We start from the raw sequence: 24,011 nt of genomic DNA, 5'->3' as shown, positions 1-24,011 counted from the left end.
CTCCGGTACCAGAGCCCCTGACGGATTCATCACTACATTCAACAGCCGTCTTATATTACATGCGAGCTGCCTGCCCTTCACGAACGAAGTCTGTTTGATCTTCTGCAACCACCCCTGGGGCACAATCCTCCATCCACCCCACCAACAACTTAGCCAATACTTTCACATCCGTGTTTAATAGTGATATGGGCCTAAACGACCCACATTCCACCAGATCCTTCCCTTTTATGGGGATTAGTGTGATGACTGCCTGTGTCGTCGTCTCCGGCAACTCCCCCTTCGCCAGTGCGTCATTCAATGCCCCCAACAGGTGGTGCCAGGTCTGTCGCAAATTCCTTATAAAATTCCGCCGGGTACCATCCGCCTCAGGGGCCTTCCCCGACTTCATACCCCTGATACTATCCAGCACATCACTCAGCCCCAGGGGCTCCTCCAACGCCTGCCTCTTTGCTTCCTCCACCTGGGGAACTTCCAGCTTGTCCAGAAACCGCCCCATGTACCCCTCCTCTTCCCCCGGGTCCACCTCGTAAAGTCCCTGGTAGCACTCCCTAAATGCCTCATTTATCTTCCCTGGCTCCGACACCACATCCCCAGCCCCAGTCCATATCTTTAATATTTCTCTGGATGCGGCCTGCCTCCGCAGCTGATGCGCCAGCATGTGGCTCACCTTCTCCCTATACACATATTGCACTCCTCTTGCACTATGCAGTTGCCCTGCCACCCTCCCCGTTGTCAGCCTGTCAAACTGCCCCTGCAACTTTTTCCTCCTCGCCAATCCCTCCACGGTGGGTATCCTCGAATACTTCTTGTCCACCTCCACTATCTCGCTCACTCGATGATTATGTTCCTCCCACCTTTCCCTATCCGCACGAGTCTTAAACAAAATAATTTCCCCCCGGACCACTGCCTTCAGTGCTTCCCAAAAATTGGTCGCCGACACCTCCCCATTCTGATTCAACTACACAAACTACACATACCGCTAATCGCTGCCCGCATCTTATCACAAAAATCTTCATCCACCAACATCCCCGAATCAAACCTCCACCACGACCTCTGCTCTTGACCCGATCTAAAGCGAATCTCCAGCCAGTGGGGCACATCGTTCGAGATAACTATCCCCGCATACTCTGCCTCCGCCATCCCAACGAAAATCTCCCGACTCACTACAAAGTAATCAATCCTCGAATACACCTTATAGAGACGTGTGAAAAGGAATACTCCCCCCTGGGTTCTGAAAGCGCCATGGATCCACCATACCCATCCTCTCCATAAACCCCCCCCAGCTCCCTTGCCATTCCTACCCTACCCATCGACCTGGGGCTCGGTCTATCCACCCTCGGCTCCAGGACACAGTTAAAATCTCTTCCCATTATCAACTGGTGCGTGACCAAATCCTGGATCGCTGCCATCAACCCCCTCATAAAACCCACATCATACCAATTTGGGGCATACACATTTACCAACACCACCGATGCTCCTTCCAATACCCCAATCATAATTACTTATCTCCCACCTGGATCCCTCACCTCCTTTGCACTCACAAATCACATTTTTTTGCTCATTAAAATCACCACTCCCCTTGATTTCAAATGAAACCTCGAGTGTAAAACATGCCGACCCATCCCTTCCTTAAGCTAACCTTTTTCCTGAAGAAAGACCACGCCCATTTTCAACTACCTGAGTTGTGCAAACAGCCGCGACCTTTAACCAGCCCATTCAGTCCCCAGATGCTCCTCGTTACCAACCTTCGGAGGCTTAGGCCTCCAATCCCCTCTACCATCCGTCATCTTCCCCACTTAACTCCCGCCCCCTTAATTTCACCCATCCCAAATGGCCCCCTTCTCCGCCCATGACCATGTCATCTCTCACCCCCTGCCACGTCGCAACAACCATCCCCCCCTCTCCCCCTTAAATGTCAAATTGTTGCAACGCCAATACCAAACTCAATGTCTCCTTCTTGATGGTCAAATACTTCTTTCGATGAATGTTTGGTTTTCTGGAAAAATAACCAACAGGTCTTTCTATATCTTCACCGTCTACTTGAAATAGCACAGCACCAATGTTCGCATCACTCACATCAATGGCCACCTTAAATTGCTTGTCATGATTCGGTGTAGCCAAAACAGATGTAGTGGTTAACACAATTTTCAGATTATCAAGTGCACGCTGACATTCCGATGTCCAATAAAATTTCCAGTTCTTTTTCAAAAGTTTAGTCAGTGGAGCAACCACACTGGTAAAATTTGGTAAAAATTTTCTGTAGAAACCACTCATGCCCAGAAATCTCAGAACTTCTCTTCTCGCTGATGGTACCGGGAACTCCTCAATAGCTTTCATTTTCATGTTTCATGCAGCCTTTGACCATGTCCAACAGTATGGCCTAAGAATGTGACTGGCTTTCGCATCTCACTTTTAGCCAGGTTTACCATGAAGTTAGCCTCCTGTTGTCGCTCAAACAATTCCTTTAAATTCTCCTTCCACATTTGACTGAACACCACTAGATCACCTAAGTATACCGCACAATTCTTTAATCCTTCTAGTTTAGTAGTTTGAATGTTGCAAAATGTTCCAAACGGCATAAATTAAAAACTGAAACAGATCATTTGGTGCTGCAAAAGCCAAAACTTCCTTTGCCCTGTCTGATAAAGGTAATTGCCAGTTTCCTTTAAGTAAGTCAATTTTGGTAATAAAATTTTCTTGTTTCACCTTTTCAATACAGTTTTCCCAACGAGGAATAGGATACAAATATGACTTTGTAACTGCATTGACTTTCTTACAGTCCACACACAATTGTTGCGTTACATCTGGTTTTGGTACCATCACAATAGGTGAGTTCCATTCGCTGCAACTCATTTAAATTATATAATTCTTAAACATACTTTCAATCTCCTTTTGAACCGGTGCCACTTGAGAGGGTGTTGCTTAATTGGAATATAATTTCCTACATCTAGATCAGTGTTTATCAAACTTTTTTCGAGCGACCCACTTTTACAGGACAGCCGACTATCGCGACCCACGCCACATTCACAAAAGATTCTCCATAATTACTTTTTAAAAAGTCACACTCATTGTTGGCACTTCTGCATTAATTAATGCATATTTGTAAATTGAGTTGCTGTTTCAGCTTAAACGACAGCTCCACCCTGACACATTGCTAAAGGATGTAACTCAGGATTATTTTATTTCTTCACACACATTGTTAGCATTTGGAAAATTGCGTGCAAGTGCTGGAAAGGTTAACCGGCTGAATATTGCACAGTTTGAATAACATCATGTTCACGTGTTCAAAACCTAACATAAGCTCGGATAAGAAATTAAACTCAAAACTTCAACTTCAGAAACAGGAGCACTAACTGTTGAACGAAAAAATGGTCAGACAGAATGTCACTGGACACCTGTCAGTACCGGTTCCCAGGTAATTATGTAACAGACTGAAAGCAAGCTAAAAAAAAAACAATGCTGGGCACAGTTCAGCTGACCAATATACAAACCATGCAGACACATTCCATTCCTACACCTGCAAAATTTTACAGGCTCCTGTATACATGAGTGCAGTTTAGGCGCCAGCTAGTGCCATCTTTGACGAACAATTCAAACCCCGATAAAGGTAGATGCAAAAGTCCTTGCTGTAGAGAAACCGATTCAGCTGCTGAAGTCCACCTAGCCACACGACAGAGACGGATGCTTGGGGACGCGTACCTGGGAATAAGGGGTGGATAGCGGCGGGGGGACGTGATGAAAAAAAGAAGGGTCCTTGAAGGACAAGAGCCCTGGTGTGGGGAGACAATTCATAAATGGAAGGAATGGACATAGGGGCATGTAGGGCTGGAGGAGGCTGTATGTCCAGCTTAACTGAGAGAATGATAAAAGACGCACAGGGTTTGTTAGGTACAGACTGAACTCGAGAAATAATACAGATTCTGACGCTGAACACAGTAGCAGGATATGCCAGCCAAAGACAAGTGTACAGATCTCTTTCTGCAAACTGCCCAACTACACTCTGACCCAGAGAGGCTAGGAAGTCCACGGCACTGGCTTCTACATCAACCTCGCGCGGTCATTCACTGTAACGCAGTACGAATTTACCTAGAGGGAAACGGTAAACATGGTCAGGTGGTATTTGGGGATCATTGTGGTGGACCTTTGGCGACCCATTCTACACCGTCCGGCGACCCATCTGCGGGTTGTGACCCACACTTTGAAAATTACTGATTTAGATCATGCATAATCACCTTTGTACTTAGTTTGTTCCCACAATGTGACTGTAACAACTCTTTCAGGTCACTCTGATTTTCTTCTGGAAGGTAACTCAGTAATTTATTCAAATTTCTTATTGTTTCCTCATTATCAAATCTAATTTGAGGAATGTTAAATTCAGAATTGTCTGGGATTTATCTCTTCTCTTTGCGCCATAACTACTAACATACCCTCCTTCTTTCCTTCCCTATCAAAATACTTTTTGAGTATATTAACATGTCATGGTGTGAGATTTCCTTCTATCTGGCGTTCTTGTCAAATAATTCACCTCCCTGAATTTCCTTTCGATTTGTTAAGGCCTGCTAAGTCTTGCTTTTAATGGTTCACCTACTACTGGTAACAATACTAATACTTTCTCCCCACTAACAAAACTACGGGTTTTTGATTTCCTACCCGCCTCGCTTTTCATCACATGCTGTGACATTTTTGAAATGCTTTCAAGTCAACTCACCAGCCCTACTTAATCTCTCCCTAAACATTGACACATAGCCCAACAATATAGTCTCAGAATGCTGACTCACCAATTTCTCCTCAATCAATTTAAGTGATTGTGGTTTAAGTGATTTAAGTGATTTAAGCAATCAATTAACCAAATATCAACTTGAATGGACTGAGGATTGGATTCTTTGGTCGCGCCTGTCGCAAGATCACCACGACGGGATGCAGACCATGTAAAGATCCATTAACCTCAGGCGGGAATTTCCAGTCGCCGGGCGGGTGCGGCCAAAGAATCCTGCAGTGAATTTAGTTGATTCATCAGGCTCATCCCTAATTGCAAGTAGTACAAATGGAATTCCTTTATCCCAATCCTCTAGATAATCCTGAATATATACCATCAACATGGTCATAAAAGTTTGATTCCACCTTTCTAACGCTCCCTATGATTCTGGATGATACGCTGTTGATTTAAATTGCTTTACTCCTAAGCTATCCAGAAGTTCCATGAATAACACAGATTGGATTCCTTTTGGTAGTCTGTATCTGGTACAAAATTGAGTTAACTTCTCTAAAACACTCTGATATGTAATATTTTGAAAAGAATGGCCTCTGGAAATCAAGTAGACACATCCATTATGGTCTACAAATACAGATACCTACTTTTCATCTTTGGAAGGGGTCCCACGGAATAAATTAGGATCTAGTAAAAGGGTCCTTAAATGCTGGAATGGTATTAAGGGCGCTGGTCTGATTACCACTTGTGTCATGTACAGCAAAATTCAACTACGCCCCATGCAGTCCAGGCCAATAAGAATGTTTTTGTACTTTTGCTTGCGCTTTCCTACCGGACCTCAGGCGCTACCTGCAAAACCTCCTTTCTATAAAGTAAATCAACACCTGCCTGAATATGTAACGGTCTCCACTTCCTCATTAATACATTATTTCTAATGTAAAGATAAGGTAAAGTCGCCATAGTTCCAGATGACCATAGGCTGCTTTCCCCTTTGAGGGAGAGAGCTGACTATTTGCAATTTAACCTGAGGATCACCACACTTCAGGCGAGGGGCAAAGTTGAGAAGGCAGGCCTTCATGAATACCCTCAGCCGGTATGGGAATTGAACCCACGCTGTTGGCCTTGCTCTGCATCACGAACGGGCTGTCTAGTCAAGTGAGCTAAACTGGCCCACGATTTCTAATATAACACTACGGTATACACTCAGATTCTATTTCTATGTATGCTTTCTGATACATTTGTTTTATCTCTGAATCCTTGTTGCAATTCTACTAATTTTCCTGACCTACAAATATCCGTTTGATCCTCCAACTTCTCTTGTTCTTTATCAATCATCTGATCAAAGATTGGTTCTGATAACTGAACCTCAGTCTCCCTATCTTTATCCCTTGATTCCTCCTCCTCCTGTCTCAACCTGTGACTTTGTGATCATGTTACCACACAATCTGGAAACACCCCAGGATATGCTTTTTGCAACACCTGAGTTGTTTGACTTTCTACTGGCTTTTCAACCACAGTAGGCATCATTCCCAGCTGTGATCCAGCTATATGATTACCCAGGACAAACTGTACCCCAGAAAAAGACAATTTCTCTGTTACCTCTACCACCACTTTTCATCGTACTCTCTAACCTTACCTTACATAATGGAATATTACCCATTTCACCAATAATTCCACATATTATCACCTTTTCCGGCAATACTTCTGAACTTCGTATGTCCTTATCTCTCACCATTAGAGACTGACTCCTCCTGTATCCCTTAAGATCTTATCCTCCTTATCTACTGCACTTTGAATAAATGAGTAAACCTTACTCTCAGAAATAATATATTTAAAATGACCAGACATCTGAATGTTCAACCAACCTCTGAACCAGTTGTATACACATTTGCACCTCCTCAGCTACAACCATTGTTTTTTCCCTACTTTAATATACCTTGGCTTATCCTGCTTTAAAGAGTCTGCATTCCCAGTACTTTTCTTAAGCTACCAACACTGTGACTTTGTGTGTCCAACCTTATTACAATGAAAAGATTTAAGTTTTCTTATTTCCCTTCCACGATCATAAGTTTCCCTTTTAACCTGAGACAAAATCTCTTTAATATCTCCAACTAGACCTCATTTGCCTTGACCACCTGTGGATTTCTCATTTCCTCAGCTTCACAGGCTGAAATTGATGTCAAAAACCAAACCTTGATTTATGAACTAATTCAAAAATATCTGCCATTTCTACTGCCTGTCTAGCAGTTTTAACTCTTTGCTCTTCCACATGAGCTCTCACTACTGCGGTAAGTGAATGTTTAAATTCCTCTAAAATAACCATTTCACTAAGAGCTTCATATGTTAGGTCTACTGTAATGTTCTGTTTGGTTCTTTCAAATTCAACACAGGTCTGACCTGGTTCTTTCCTTAGGTTTCTAAACTTTTGTCTGTAGGCTTCTGGCACTAGTTCCTATCCACCTAAAATGGCTATTCTCACCTCATCATAATCCCTAAATACCTTCTCTGATAGTGATGCAAACATTTCACTAGCTCTACCTACTAACTTTGTTTGAACCAACAGTATCCATATGGCTTTTGGTTGGTTTAGCACAGGCCTAAATCGCTGGCTTTGAAAGCAGACCAAGGCAGGCCAGCAGCACGGTTCAATTCCCGTACCAGCCTCCCCGAACAGGCGCCGGAATGTGGCGACTAGGGGCTTTTCACAGTAACTTCATTTGAAGCTTACTTGTGACAATAAGCGATTTTCATTTCATTTCATTCAGTTGTTTAGTCGCTTTCTCAAATTAGATTAAAACAAAAGGCTTCCAACATCTTTCTCGTCCAACCTTGCAGTGCTTGAATATATTTAAACATATCCCCACTAGGCCTTTGACTAGGAGGGGATACTCCTCCCTCTAAACTTTCCTCAATGTCTACAGTTAACTGCAACCTTTCAAGTTGATAATTTCTTTGCAGTTCCATTTTCCAAAATTCAAATTCTCTCTTCTTTTGCTTCTGCCATTGCCACTTTCACTTTCCTTTTATGCCCTCTCTCTTTGCTTCTGTCATTGACACTCTTTCTCTTTCTTTTCCATTTCATTTCAATTCAAGCTGTCTCATTTCTTTATCATGTTGCATGATTTCTCTTTCACAAAACTACGTTGACCCTTGCTTGATTGCCTTGAATTCTGCCGCGTGCTCTGCCATAACGCCTTTAATAATGGCTTCTCACATTTTCCCAAGACAGATGTTAGGCTAATTGTCCTATAGATTCCTGCTTTCTGTCTCCCTCCCTTTTTGAATAAAGGATTTGGTATCTTCCTGTGTAATAGAACCTTGCCCGAATCTACGGAAAATGGGAAAATTAAAACCAGTGCATCAACTATCTTGTTATCCACTTCTTTCAAGATGTTTGGGTAAAGTCCATCTGGACCAGGGGATTTGTCAGCCTGCAGACCCAATAATTTGCACAATACCACTTCACTGGTGATTGTAATTTCCTGAGTTCCTTCCTCCGTTCACGTTCTTGATTTACAGCAATTTATGGAATATTGTATCCTGTATAGTGAAAACAGATGCAAAATACTGTTTAATTGATCATTCTCAGCTCTATTTTCCATTACTTATGGAAAAGGACATGGATGGTCCTCAAATCGAAGTTCTAAACTGGGGAAAGGCCGATTTAATAACATCAGATATGATTTGGCCAGTGTAGACTGGGAACAGACACTTTTAGGTAAATCTGTGGCAGAACAGTGGGATGCATTGAAGAAGGAAACAGGGAGATTATAAGGCCAACATGTTCCAATAAAGAAAAAGTGTGGGGCTGAGGTAGGGCACATGATTGAGACGTACAAAATTATGAGGCATAGATAGATTGGAAAATACTTAACCCTTTCGTGGAGGGATAAATGATTAAAGGGCATAGATTTAAGTCAAGGGGCAGGAGAGGCTGTGAGAAAAAACTTTTTCACTCAATGGGTGGTGAGAGTCTACCTAAAAGTGTGGTGAAGCAGACACATTTAAGAAGTATTTAGATGTGCACTTGTGATGCCAAGGCATATAAGGCCAAGTGCTGGAAAATGGGATTAGAATAGTTAGGTGTTTGTTTTTGACCAGCGCAGACATGATGGGCTGAAAGGCCTTTTTTGTGCTGTAGATCTCTGTGACTGAGGTGAATGGCCTCCAACAATCACAACCATCTTCCTTTATGCTTCAACCAGCAAAGAGAGGATTTCCCTTGATTTCCATTGACTCCAATTTTGCTCAGGCTCCTTGGTACCACATTTAAATGGCCGGTCAAATGCTGCCTTAATAATGGGATGAATGTAGGAAATGTTTATATATATTGTATGGTGTGTCTGTTGCATTAATGTTATTAAAAGAACTTTGGTTAAAGTATCTAGATTATGTCTGTTAAAGCTATAATTAAGCGGTTAACCGCTGGCCAGACTGTGATGTCACTCATGGGAGGGGCTGGCTCTGTTTTGGTTTTATTTTCAGCCCTGTGTCTGTTGTTTTTAGCTTCATTTTTAAAGTTCTGCTCTGGTTTCTGAGGAAAGGAGGTGTCTTTCTCAGACGGACTTCTGAAAGCTTCTCTCCCAAGGACTTTGTGCATACATTTGTAAGCCTCTGAGTGTTAACTGTATTAATAAGTGACATTTGGCCTGTGTGGATTTTGCTTAATTGAACATTTAGAAGTGGATGGGAAAGTAAGCTCAAATACCGTTCTTTATTTTTGTTAGAACTGTTTAACTGTTAATTGAAAAGCTGTTTTTATTGGATATTAATGGGGTAAATTCTTTGTGATAATAAAGATTTTTTAAATTTCAAAGATCCCTAGGTTGTTAGTAGAGTCACTCCTAGAGCGAAATATCCTTTCCTCACAATTTACTAATTAAAAGATTCTTGGGACCTCATCCGGTTTCCTAGTATAAATTGGGGTCTGGTCCAGGTACCATAACAATAAAGATGGCAGATTTCCTCCCCTGAAGACATGAGTGAACCAGTTGGATTTTTACAAGAACTGACACGACTTCTGTGGTCATTATTACTGAGTCTAGCATTTTAATTCCAGATTTCTTAACTAAATTAAAATTTCACCAGTGCCTGTGGTGGGACTTGAACCCATAACCCCACAGGATTAGCCAGGGAGTTTTGATTCCTAGTTGCGAAGATCTTCCCCCACCCCAGTGCAAAGAATGATTAACTGACCCTTGTGAATTCTTTTTGCGCCTTTGCCTCTCTGTGCTCCTCCTCCACAATGCCACCCTAGTCTAGACAGCATGGCTGTACAAAAGTTTTAAACATTTGCCCAGTGTTGATATTAGATAGCCTACTCACATTTGTGTTAAAATACAGACTCAGAAAATGCTAAACTCTCTGGGCCTCTCATGAAGAAGGAGTATCACTGAACTCTGGCTAATGGGCCTGCTGCCCGGACTCCATGGCAACGGTTGGCAAGAGACGGACCGGAAGTGGCTCGCGACCGGCCGGAAGCTGGCATCGTCAGGGGTCCCAGACTGTTGCCGAGGCAACCGACGCTTGGGCTGCCGGGTCCCGGTCCCGGGATTGGTGGAGAATCGCCGGGATGGGAAGCCTGTAAGGGAGGGAGGTTAATCAGGGGGGGGGTAAATCTAAAGTCGTATGCAACCGGGCGCGGGATGGCCCTGGAGACGGTGCGCGTGGTGGTTCGCTGCAGACCCAGCAACAGCCGCGAGAAGGACCTGAACTGTAAGGTGGTGGTGTCCATGGACGCTGCCCGCGGCCAGTGCTTCATCCAGAAACCCGGGGTCCTCGGGGAGCCACCCAAACAGTTCACTTTCGACGGTGTCTATTACATAGAGAGCACCACGGAGCAACTGTACAACGAGATTGCCTATCCGCTGGTAGAGGTAAAAGAGCAGAGGAAGAGGACTTGGGGGAGGAGGCTGCATCACAAAACCATTGCGGGAACAGTTTACATACCGTGTCATGCAGATTGGTGCTTGGCACCAACAGTGATCAGCAACAGACAAATTACTCTATTAATGGCCCATTAGGTGTATTGGTCAGGTGTCACAGTGGTTAGCACTGCCGCCTCACAGCGCCAGGGACCCAGGTTCAATTCCGTCCTTGGGTGACTGAATGGAGTTTGCACGTTCTCCCCGTGTCTGCGTGGATTTCCTCCGGGTGCTCCGGTTTCTTCCCACAGTCCACAGATGTACAGGTTAGGTGGACTGGCCATGCTAAATGGCTTCTTAGTGTCCAAAGATGTGCAGGTTAGGTGGGGTTACAGAGATAGGACAAGGGATTGGGCCTGGGTAGGGTGCTCTTCCGGAGGCGGTGTGGACCTGATGGGCCAAATAGCTCCTTTTGCACTAGGGATATTCTTTTTTTTTATTAAATATTTTATTGAAAATTTTTGGTCAACCAACACAGTACATTGTGCATCCTTTACACATTATAACAACACAAATAACAATGACCTATTTTATAAACAAAAAAAAAAAATGAATAAATAATAAATAACAAAAATGAAAACTAGCCCTAATTGGCAACTGCCTTGTCACAAGTAACACTCTCCAAAAATATAATTTAACAGTCCAATATATAATTATCTGTAGCAACGACCTATACATACTATACAGTATATATTAACAACCCTGAGAGTCCTTCTGGTTCCTCCTCCCCCCCCCCCCCCCCCCACCCCCCACCCTGGGCTGCTGCTGCTGCCTTCTTTTTCCCATTCCGTCTATCTTTCTGCGAGGTATTCGACGAACGGTTGCCACCGCCTGGTGAACCCTTGAGCCGACCCCCTTAGGACGAACTTAATCCGCTCTAGCTTTGTAAACCCCGCCATGTCATTTATCCAGGTCTCCACCCCCGGGGGCTTGGCTTCTTTCCACATTAACAATATCCTGCGCCGGGCTACTAGGGACGCAAAGGCCAAAACATCGGCCTCTCTCGCCTCCTGCACTCCCGGCTCTTGTGCAACCCCAAATATAGCCAACCCCCAGCTTGGTTCGACCCGGACTCCTACTACTTTTGAAAGCACCTTTGTCACCCCTATCCAAAACCCCTGTAGTGCCGGGCATGACCAAAACATATGGGTATGATTCGCTGGGCTTCTCGAGCACCTCGCACACCTATCCTCCACCCCAAAAAATTTACTGAGCCGTGCTCCAGTCATATGTGCCCTGTGTAATACCTTAAACTGAATCAGGCTTAGCCTGGCACACGAGGACGACGAGTTTACCCTGCTTAGGGCATCTGCCCACAGCCCCTCCTCGATCTCCTCCCCCAGCTCTTCTTCCCATTTCCCTTTTAGTTCATCTACCATAGTCTCCCCTTCGTCCCTCATTTCCCTATATATATCTGACACCTTACCATCCCCCACCCATGTCTTTGAGATCACTCTGTCCTGCACCTCTTGTGTCGGGAGCTGCGGGAATTCCCTCACCTGTTGCCTCGCAAAAGCCCTCAGTTGCATATACCTGAATGCATTCCCTTGGGGCAACCCATATTTCTCGGTCAGCGCTCCCAGACTCGCAAACTTCCCATCCACAAACAGATCTTTCAGTTGCGTTATTCCTGCTCTTTGCCACATTCCATATCCCCCATCCATTCCCCCCGGGGCAAACCTATGGTTGTTTCTTATCGGGGACCCCCCCCAAGGCTCCAGTCTTTCCCCTATGCCGTATCCACTGTCCCCAAATCTTCAGTGTAGCCACCACCACCGGGCTTGTGGTGTAGTTCCTCGGTGAGAACGGCAATGGGGCTGTCACCATAGCCTGTAGGCTAGTCCCCCTACAGAACGCCCTCTCTAATCTCTTCCACGCCGCTCCCTCCTCCTCTCCCATCCACTTACTCACCATTGAAATATTAGCGGCCCAATAATACTCACTTAGGCTCGGTAGTGCCAGCCCCCCCCTATCCCTGCTACGCTGTAAGAATCCCTTCCTCACTCTCGGGGTCTTCCCGGCCCACACAAAACCCATGATGCTCTTTTCAATCCTTTTAAAAAAAGCCTTCGTGATCACCACCGGGAGGCACTGAAACACAAAGAGGAATCTCGGGAGGACCACCATCTTAACCGCCTGCACCCTCCCTGCCATTGACAGGGATACCATATCCCATCTCTTGAAATCCTCCTCCATCTGTTCCACCAACCGCGTTAAATTTAACCTATGCAATGTGCCCCAATTCTTAGCTATCTGGATCCCCAGGTAACAAAAGTCCCTTGTTACCTTCCTCAACGGTAGGTCCTCTATTTCTCTACTCTGCTCCCCTGGATGCACCACAAACAACTCACTTTTCCCCATGTTCAATTTATACCCTGAAAAATCCCCAAACTCCCCAAGTATCCGCATTATTTCTGGCATCCCCTCCGCCGGGTCCGCCACGTATAGTAGCAAATCGTCCGCATACAAAGATACCCGGTGCTCTTCTCCTCCCCTAAGTACTCCCCTCCACTTCTTGGAACCCCTCAACGCTATCGCCAGGGGCTCAATCGGCAGTGCAAACAATAATGGGGACAGAGGGCATCCCTGCCTTGTCCCTCTATGGAGCCGAAAATATGCAGATCCCCGTCCATTCGTGACCACGCTCGCCACTGGGGCCCTATACAACAGCTGCACCCATCTAACATACCCCTCTCCAAAACCAAATCTCCTCAACACCTCCCACAAATAATCCCACTCCACTCTATCAAATGCTTTCTCGGCATCCATCACCACTACTATCTCCGTTTCTCCCTCTGGTGGGGCCATCATCATTACCCCTAACAACCTCCGTATATTCGTGTTCAGCTGTCTCCCCTTCACAAACCCAGTTTGGTCCTCGTGGACCACCCCCGGGACACATTCCTCTATTCTCATTGCCATTACCTTGGCCAGGACCTTGGCATCTACATTTAGGAGGGAAATAGGTCTATAGGACCCGCATTGTAGCGGGTCCTTTTCCTTCTTTAAGAGAAGCGATATCGTTGCTTCAGACATAGTCGGGGGCAGTTGTCCCCTTTCCTTTGCCTCATTAAAGGTCCTCGTCAGTACCGGGGCGAGCAAGTCCACATATTTTCTATAGAATTCGACTGGGAATCCATCCGGTCCCGGGGCCTTTCCCGCCTGCATGCTCCTAATTCCTTTCACCACTTCTTCTACCTCGATCTGTGCTCCCAGTCCCACCCTTTCCTGCTCTTCCACCTTGGGAAATTCCAGCCGATCCAAGAAGCCCATCATTCTCTCCCTCCCATCCGGGGGTTGAGCTTCATATAATTTTTTATAAAATGTCTTGAACACTCCATTCACTCTCTCCGCTCCCCGCTCCATCTCTCCTTCCTCATCCCTCACTCCCCCTATTTCCCTCGCTGCTCCCCTTTTCCTCAATTGGTGTGCCAGCAACCTGCTCGCCTTCTCCCCATATTCGTACTGTACACCCTGTGCCTTCCTCCATTGTGCCTCTGCAGTGCCTGTAGTCAGCAAGTCAAATTCTACATGTAGCCTTTGCCTTTCCCTGTACAGTCCCTCCTCCGGTGCTTCCGCATATTGTCTGTCCACCCTCAAAAGTTCTTGCAGCAACCGCTCCCGTTCCTTACTCTCCTGCTTCCCTTTATGTGCCCTTATTGATATCAGCTCCCCTCTAACCACCGCCTTCAACGCCTCCCAGACCACTCCCACCTGGACCTCCCCATTATCATTGAGTTCCAAGTACTTTTCAATGCACCCCCTCACCCTTAGACACACCCCCTCATCTGCCATTAGTCCCATGTCCATTCTCCAGGGTGGGCGCCCTCCTGTTTCCTCCCCTATCTCCAAGTCCACCCAGTGTGGAGCGTGATCCGAAATGGCTATAGCCGTATACTCCGTTCCCCTCACCTTCGGGATCAATGCCCTACCCAGCACAAAAAAGTCTATTCGCGAGTAGACTTTATGGACATAGGAGAAAAACGAGAACTCCTTACTCCTAGGTCTGCTAAATCTCCACGGGTCTACACCTCCCATCTGCTCCATAAAATCTTTAAGTACCTTGGCTGCTGCCGGCCTCCTTCCAGTCCTGGACTTCGACCTATCCAGCCCTGGTTCCAACACCGTATTAAAATCTCCCCCCATTATCAGCTTTCCCATCTCTAGGTCCGGAATGCGTCCTAGCATCCGCCTCATAAAATTGGCATCATCCCAGTTCGGGGCATATACGTTTACCAAAACCACCGTCTCCCCCTGTAGTTTGCCACTCACCATCACGTATCTGCCCCCGTTATCCGCCACTATAGCCTTTGCCTCGAACATTACCCGCTTCCCCACTAATATAGCCACCCCCCTGTTTTTCGCATCTAGCCCCGAATGGAACACCTGCCCCACCCATCCTTTGCGTAGCCTAACCTGGTCTATCAGTTTCAGGTGCGTTGCCTGTAACATAACCACATCTGCCTTAAGTTTCTTAAGGTGTGCGAGTACCCGTGCCCTCTTTATCGGCCCGTTCAGCCCTCTCACGTTCCACGTGATCAGCCGAGTTGGGGGGCTTCCTAACCCCCCCCCCCCCCCCCTTGTCGATTAGCCATCACCTTTTTCCAGCTCCTCACCCAGTTCCCACGCAGCTGTATCTCCCCCAGGCGGTGCCCCCCCGCCCATCCTCTCCCATACCAGCTCCCCCCTCTCCCCAGCAGCAGCAACCCAGTAATTCCCCCCTCCCACCCCCCCCCGCTAGATCCCCCGCTAGCGTAATTACTCCCCCCGTGTTGCTCCCAGAAGTCAGCAAACTCTGGCTGACCTCGGCTTCCCCCCCGTGACCTCGGCTCGCACCGTGCGACGCCCCCTCCTTCCTGCTTCTCTATTCCCGCCATGATTATCATAGCGCGGGAACCAAGCTTGGCCCCGCCCCCAATGGCCAACGCCCCATCTCCTCCACCTCCCCTCCTCCCCCCATCACCACCTGTGGGAGAGAGAAAAGTTACCACATCGCAGGATTAGTACATAAAACCCCGCTTTGCCCCCCACATTCGCCCCACCACTTTGTTCGAACGTTCTTTTTAATAACCCGCTCATTCCAGTTTTTCTTCCACAATAAAAGTCCACGCTTCATCCGCCGTCTCAAAGTAGTGGTGCCTCCCTCGATATGTGACCCACAGTCTTGCCGGTTGCAGCATTCCAAATTTTATCTTCTTTTTATGAAGCACCGCCTTGGCCCGATTAAAGCTCGCCCTCCTTCTCGCCACCTCCGCACTCCAGTCTTGATAAACGCGGATCACCGCGTTCTCCCATTTACTGCTCCGAGTTTTCTTTGCCCATCTAAGGACCATTTCTCTATCCTTAAAACGGAGGAATCTCACCACTATGGCTCTGGGAATTTCTCCTGCTCTTGGTCCTCGCGCCATCACTCGGTATGCTCCCTCCACCTCCAACGGACCCGCCGGGGCCTCCGCTCCCATTAACGAGTGCAGCATCGTGCTCACATATGCCCCGACGTCCGCTCCCTCCACACCTTCAGGAAGACCAAGAATCCTCAGGTTGTTCCTCCTTGCGTTGTTTTCCAGTGCCTCCAACCTTTCCACACATTGTTTCTGATGTGCCTCCTGCGTCTCCGTCTTCACCACCAGGCCCTGTATATCGTCCTCATTCTCGGCTGCCTTTGCCTTCACGACCCGAAGCTCCCGCTCCTGGGTCTTTTGTTCCTCCTTTAGCCCTTCGATCGCCTGTAGTATCGGGGCCAACAGCTCTTTCTTCATTTCCTTTTTTATCTCTTCCACACAGCATTTCAAGAACTCTTGTTGTTCAGGGCCCCATGTTAAACTGCCACCTTCCGACGCCATCTTGGTTTTTGCTTGCCTTCCTTGCCGCTGTTCTAAAGGATCCACTGCAATCTGGCCACTCTCTCCTCCTTTTTCCATCCGTATCCAGGGGGGATTCCCTTCTGGTTTACCGCACAGTGTTTTTAGCCGTCAAAATTGCCGTTGGGGCTCCTATCAAGAGCCCAAAAGTCCTTTTCACAGGGAGCTGCCGAAACATGCGACTCAGCTGGTCATCGCCGCACCCGGAAGTCTCCCACTAGGGATATTCTTTGCACTGTAGGGATTCTATGATCATAGGAACATAGGAATTAGGAGCAGAAGTAGGTCATTCAGCCCCTCGAGCCTGCTCCGCCATTCAATCAGATCATGGCTAATCTCTTCCTGGTCTCAAATCCACCTCCCCACCAGTTGCCCATGTCTGTTTAACCCATTTTTATCAGAAATATATCTATCTCTTGAAACCATTTAATGACTCCATCGCACTGTGGGGCAGCAAATTCCACAAATTCACCACAATCTGCGGTATATAGTTCCTCCTGATCGCAGTTCTAAATCTACTGCCTCTCGTTCTTGATTTCCCCACAAGGGGGAACATTTGGTCTACGTTTACTTTATCACTCCCATTTAGTATTTTATACACCTCGGATCAGATCCCCTCTCATCAAAGAACAATACAGCACAGGAACAGGCCCTTCAGCCCTCCAAGCCTGCGCCGATTACATGTCCTATCTAGACCAACCACCTGTTTCATTCTATACCCCATCTGTTCATGTGTCTATCCAGACCCAAGACAGTCGCTAACGTATTTGCCTCAACCACCTCACTTGGCAGTGCATTCCAGGGCACCACCACCCTCTGTGTAAAAAAACTTCTCCCGCACATCTCCACTGAACCTTTCCCCTCTCACCTTGAACTTGTGCCCCCTTGTAATTGTCACTTCCGCCCTGGGAAAAAGCCTCCAACTGTTCATTAAAACAGATCAAAACTGGACACAATACTCCAGATATGGTCTGACCAATTGCAACTAACATTTCGCTACTTTTATACTCCAGTCCTTTGCAATAAATTTGCAAACATTCCATTTGCCTTTTTAATTACATGCTGTACCTGCATACCAATTTCCTGTGATTCATGAACAAAGACACCCAGATCCCTCTGACTAGGCGCTGGTTGAATCCGCTTTCCATTTGGTAATTTGCCTTCTATTTATTCGGCCAAAATCGATAACCTCACACTTGTCTACATTAAACTCCATCTGCCAAATTTATAATAATAATCTTTATTAGTGTCACAAGTAGGCTTACATTAACACTGCAATGAAGTTACTGTGAAAATTCCCTAAGTGCCACACTACGGCACCTGTTCGGATACACTAAGGGAGAATTCAGAATGTCCAGTTCACCTAACAAGTCTTTCGGGACTTGTGAGAGGAAACCGGAGCACCCGAAGGAAACCCACGCAGACACTGGGAGAATGTGCAGATTCCGCACAGACAGTGACCCAAGCCAGGAATTGAACCGGGTCCATGGTGCTGTGAAGCAGCAGTGCTAACCATTGTGCTATTGTGCCGCTCTATGGCCCTTAGCCTATCAATATCCGTCTGTAAAATCTTTATCACCGCTTCACTGCCTGCATTCCCACCTATTTTAGTATCATTATACAAATTTTGCTATATTAAACTTTGTCCCTGATTGCAAATCATTTATATAAATTGTAAACAGTTGAGGTCTGAGGACTGACCTCTGCGGCACCCCGCCAGTTACAGTTCGCCAGCCAGAAAAGGACCCATTTATCTGCTTTCTGTCAGTCTATCCTGACCCTCTGCATTCTGTCAGCCATTGACCATCAGATAAGTGCCAGGACCCTTCAGCTCACCACTAATATGAGGAAAGAAACAATTAATCTAAGATGCTTAAAATTAAAGTAACAAATATCAAATGTAACCTTGCCAATTAAATTGGTGTCTAAAATACGTTGTTCTTGGTTCCAGAAAGAACAGGCTACCTCCTACCTGAATTTCTCCAAGTTTGCCATATGTATAGTCCCGTGGGCAGTATTGCCATCCACTACTTCACTCAACCTATCGTGACAGTGAATGGCGGCAACCAATTGGACCTGTCTCAACACCCACACCTCATTTTCTGAAAAGGGGGTAATTGGATAGTGATCAGTTGTGAGATCCTTGGATGTTGTTTCCTCCCCAACACAAGAGCACACCCGTGACAATATAGCAATTTGGAACCCCAGAGCCCATGGTGGGGAATGGGAAAGGCGAGATTGGATTTGGGTTGCTCTGGTTGCTTACATGTTGTTCTGCAAACAGTTTCATACAGTGTGAATGTTACATATTGCAAAACACTCCATTGATATGTAAATGTTTGGGTACCCAGCTAACACCTCGAAATATAATTGCATTTTCATGATTATTAACTATTTCCCACCAATTCATATCTGCGATTATATGTATTTCCCATACATGTGGGGGTGTATCATACCACCCAAAAGAGACCACACATATACATATATGTAAGCTCAGTTGGTATTGAGCTTAAAACTTAATAAGCGAGTTGTTAGATTATTGATATTTAGCATATAGCAGACAGAATTTGGCAGTAAACCAAAGTAGCATGGTGTCTGGGTGGTTGTAATAATAATGGGTTTAGAATCATTAATTGTTCAGTGATTTTCATTTTCACTACAGCACCCACCTTTCCATCATTTTTTGCCTTCAGTCAGAAGTTGAGCCACTCACCACAAAATTACCCAGCTTCTGAGTTACTTCACTAATTACGGTATTTATGTAACTGGTCCATTTGAGTTTCTGGACCATAACAACCACCAGGGGGTCGATGGTGGTGAATTCAACAATGGTAATGCCATTTAATGTTGAAGGAAAGAAGTTGGACTATTTTTAAATGTATTAATTCATGTGATGCGGGCATTGCTGATGATGTGGTATTTATTGCCTATCCATAATTTTGTTTAAGGAGGCAGTGTTGTGATTTCCGTAAAGAAAATTAGCGCTCCAAGAGAAATTCAAACTCCCCATTATTACCTGAAAGAACTACACACAAAATTTCACATTTTACTTTAAAAAAATCTTTATAAAGAAATTGAACAGATCGGACTTCCGGTGGCGGCCATGGAGTGAGTGGTCACTTATTTGGTAGCTCCCGCTCGTGGTGGATCTTTAGGACCTTTTTCCCCGACTTACGGTGGATTTAATTGACAAGACAGGAGACTGGCAATGTAGAGGAGAAGGATTCCCACCAGTGTATGGATTTGTGGACCAGAAGTGGTCTGAAAAGGAGAGATCGTTGGTCAAAGACTGGAGTGGAGTCTGCAGCACAGGAAAATACGGCGGCGGGTCAGGGACCGAAACTGCCGACCCAGTGGTCAACGGGGCAGCTGGTGGTCGTCCTCCAGGAGAGCTTTGCTCAGCAAAGAAAGGAATACCTGGATCCGATTAAGACGGGGGCTGATCGTGTGGAACAGAGATTGGAAGCCCAGGGCTAGGCGATCCAGAAGGTGGAAGAGGCGGTTGCTGGGCACGATGAGCAGCTAGCCGTGACCGCGTTGGAGATGGGGCTGATGAAGGACCACCAGAAGAGGCTGCAAGAGAAAGTGGAGGATTTGGAGAACAGGTTGCGCAGGCAGAACCTGAGGATTGTTGGCCTTTCGGTGGGCAGCGAGGGATCGGACGCAGGTACATATGTAGCGCGTATGTTCGAGAAGCTGCTGGGCGAAGGTGTGTTTGTTCGACCCCTGGAAGTGCATAGGGTGTACAGAGCGCTGATGAAGAAGCCGTTGAGGAATGAGCCGCCGCGGGCGATGGTGGTATGAATGCACCGGTTCCTGGACAAGGAACAGATCTTGAGGTGGGCCGGGCAGACAACGAGCTGCGTATTTACCAGGACTTGGGTGCGGAACTGGTCAAAAAGAAGGGTGAGTTTCAATAAGGTAAAATCAGCCCTCTTTAAGAAGGGGGTGAAGTTTGGCATGGTGTACCCAGCGTGTTTGTGGGTCACTTATGAGGGCCAGGAACTTTATTTCAGATCGCCAGATGAGGCAATGAACTTTCTTAAGGACAGGGGACTGGCAGGTGATGGAGGACATTGAACTTGGGGGCGAGTAGTTGTGTTCTTGATATGCTGCTAAATTTCTTTTCTCTTTGGGTTTTGTATGTATTGTTTTGCACTAAATTTGGGGCTGTTGCTCCGTTTTGTTTGCGGATTAACTTTGTTCTTAATGGGGGATGGTGGGTGGAATTTTCTTCTTTGTGTTTGTTGGGGATTGTGATGTTTTGCATATGTATGTTCGAGCAGGGGGGGGTGGAGATCAGTGGGGGGTAGGATTCTTGGTGCCATGGGTGGGGGCTATCAGGCTAGCTGGGCGGGCTAGCTCACGGAAGCGCAGTGGGGGACGAGCAGGTTATCAGTTTGTTGAGGGGGGTTGGGATTGTTATTTTGTTATGGTTGAGGTATTGATCTGCTGACGGGTGGGTCTGGCATTTGGAGACAAATTGAGAGTCAATGATGGTAGGAGCCTGAGGGCGGGACTGAGGTGACGCGGGCTGGAGGCTGGCCTAAGAAGGATCATGGTTGATCGGCGGGGGAGGGGGGGGCGGTGGTGCAGTGCCCCCCCCCCCCCCGGACCAGGCTGATCACGTGGAACGTGAGAGGGCTGAATGGGCCGGTCAAGAGGGCTCCCGTGTTCGTGCATTTGAAGAGTTTGAAGGCGGATGTGACAATGCTACAGGAGACAACCTGAGGGTAGTGGATCAGACAAGGCTGAGGAAGGGGTGGGTTGGGCAGGTATTCCACTCAGGGCTATATTCTAAAACTAGGGGGGGTAGCGATTTTGATCAATAAGCGGGTGTCATTTGAGGCAGGGAGCATAGTGGCGGACTCGGGGAGGTAGGTATGTTATGGTGAGTGGGAAACTGGAAAGGATGCCGGTGATATTAGTGAATATTTACGCACCAAACTGGGACGAAGTGGAGTTTATGAGGTGGGTGTTGGGGAAGATCCCAGACCTGGACTCGCACAGGCTGATCATGGGGAGCAGACTTTAATACGGTTATAGATCCGAGGTTTGATTGGTCGAGTTCAAGGACAGGGAGGGTGCCAGCTGCGGCGATGGAACTAAAGGGGTTTATGGAACAGATGGGAGGGGTAGATGCGTGGAGGTTCGGACGACCAAGAGCGAAGGAGTTATCCTTTTTCTCCCATGTACACAAAGTGTACTCCTGGATTGATTTTTTTCATTTTGAACAGGGCTTTGCTGACAGGGGTGGTGGATGCTGACTATTCGGCGATTGTTGTGCCGGACCATACCCCACACTGGGTGGATTTACGGGAGAGCAAGGAGGGGGGTCAGCGCCCGCAATGAAGATTGGATGTAGGACAGTTAGCGGATGAGGAGGTGTGTGGGCGGGTGAGGGAGGCCATCCAGAATCATTTGGAGATAAATGACACGGAAGGTTTCAGCAGCAATGGTAAGGGAGGCACTGAAGGCAGTAGTTAGGGGGGAGCTGATTTCGGTACGGGCTTATAGGGGAAGGTGAAGCGGGCAGAGATGGATAGGCTGGTTAGGGAGACCTTCCAGGTGGATAGAAGGAACTCGGAAGCCCTGGAGGCGGGGTTGTTGAAGGAGCGGAGAAGCTGCAGATGGAGTTTGGCCTGATATCCACACAGGGAAGGCGATGGGGCCGTTGAGGTAGGCGAGAGGGGCGGTATACGAGTATGGGGAGAAGGCCAGTAGGATGCTAGCACACCAGCTCAGGAAAAGGGAGGAGGTCAGGGAGATAGGAAGAGTGAAGGATATAGGGGGGAACACAATTTTGGACACAGCGGGGGTGAATGTGGTGTTCAAGGAATTTTACAGTTGGCTGTATGAGTCGGAGCCCCCAGCTGAGGTGGAGGGGATGAGGCAATTCTTGGAGGGTTTGGAGTTTCCGAAGGTGGAGCAAGAGTTGGAGGGGCTGGGAGCCCCGATTGGGATTGTGGAAGTAGTAGAGGGATTGGAGGCCATGCAGTCGGGCAAGGCCCCGGGACCGGACGGATACCCAGTGGAATTTTATAAGAGGTTTTTTGGGGTGCTGGGTTCGCTGCTGGTGAGGGCATTTAATGAGACTAGAGAGTGGGGTGTTCTTCCCCCAACGATGTCACAGGCATCCATCTCATTGATCCTGAAGCGGGAAAGGACCCAGAACAATGCGGGTCATACAGACCAATCAGGTTGCACGGGGCTGGGCACAGTTGCATAAATTAAATCTGGCCCGGTTAGTTGAGCAAATAAAGTGGGTAAGTGGGGGAGGGGTCGGTACGGTAGCGGGTAGAGGCGGCATCATGTCGGGGAACAAGTTTAGGCGCAGTGGTAACGGCACCTCTGCTGTTTCCGGCGGCTCGGTACGCTACAAACCCGGTGGTGGTGGCGGCTCTGAGAGTTTTGGGACAGTGGCGGAAGCACATGGGAGTGGACTCCAATTTGTGGCAATCACCGGTTTGTCCCGGGGAGTTTGGTTGGGGGATTGTGGAGTTGGCAGAGAGCAGGGATTGAGAGGCTGGGGGATCCGTTTATTGATGGGAGCTTTCCTTGTTTGGAGGATTTGGAGGAGGAGTTCGAATTGCTGGGTGGGAATGGGTTTCGCTATCTGCAGGTGAGGGACTTTGTGTGAAGGCAGGTTTCGACCTTTCCGCTTCTACCGCCACAGGGGATACAGGTTAAGGTAGTTCTAAAACGGGGGTGGGGAGGGGAGGGTCTCGGAAATTTATAAAGAACTTATGGAGTGGGAGGGAAGAGGCTGGTTTAGCTCAGTGGGCTAAGCAGCTGGTTTGTAATGCAGAACAATGCCAGCAGCGCAGGTTCAATTCCCGTACCAGCTGAGAATTCTGAGTTCTCCATCTGTGTACACGAACAGGCGGCGGAATGTGACGATTAGGTGCTTTTCACAGTAACCTCATTGCAGTGTTAATGTAAGCCTACTTATGAAAATAAAAACATTATTATTATTTACCCAGATAGGGGAGGTAAAGCGTAAGTGGGAAGATGAGCTGGGTAAGGCGCTAGAGTCAGGTCTGTGGGAGGATGCTCTTGAGCAGAGTCAACACACCCTCATCGTGTGCCAGGCTCAGCCTGATACAATTTAAGATGGTTCACCGGGCACACAAGACGGTGGCCCAGATGAGCAGGCTTTTTGAAGGGGTGGAGGACAGGTGTGGGAGGTGTGCGGGAGGGCCTGCAAATCATGTCCACATGTTTTGGGCATGTCCGAAGCTTGGGGGATTCTGGCAGGGATTTGCCGATGTCATGTCCACGGTGCTAGAAACGAGGGTGGCGCCGAGTCCAGAGGTGGCGATCTTTGGAGTGTCGGAAGACCTGGGAGTCCAGGGAGCGAGAGAGGCTGACATTTTGGCCTTTGCCTCCTTGGTAGCCCGGAGACGGATCTTATTAGCGTGGAGGGACCGGCAGCCCCGGATATCGTGGGTATGGGTTAGCGACATGGCCGGGTTTCTTAGGCTTGAGAAAATTAAGTTCGCCCTGAGAGGATCAGTG

General features: G+C 47.3%; 1 protein-coding gene across 4 annotated transcripts in view; it reads left to right on the top strand.

The window, feature by feature from the left end:
* Window positions 1–10,235: 10,235 nt before the first annotated feature.
* kif17 (kinesin family member 17) overlaps window positions 10,236–24,011 on the top strand; it is a 164,113-nt gene continuing 150,337 nt past the window's right edge. For 3 of the 4 annotated variants that reach the window (XM_072478507.1, XM_072478506.1, XM_072478504.1), the window contains exon 1: window positions 10,236–10,584. In XM_072478507.1, the coding sequence (XP_072334608.1) occupies window positions 10,354–10,584 (231 nt within the window). In that variant the 5' untranslated portion in view covers window positions 10,236–10,353. The remainder of the gene's footprint in view (window positions 10,585–24,011) is intronic. The other variant, XM_072478505.1, reaches the window with a different exon arrangement.

The sequence above is a fragment of the Scyliorhinus torazame genome, chromosome 16 (genome assembly GCF_047496885.1).
Source record: "Scyliorhinus torazame isolate Kashiwa2021f chromosome 16, sScyTor2.1, whole genome shotgun sequence".
Classification (NCBI taxonomy): domain Eukaryota; kingdom Metazoa; phylum Chordata; class Chondrichthyes; order Carcharhiniformes; family Scyliorhinidae; genus Scyliorhinus; species Scyliorhinus torazame.
Note: the sequence above shows the minus strand (reverse complement) of the source record. Positions and strands in the feature narration are given on the sequence as shown.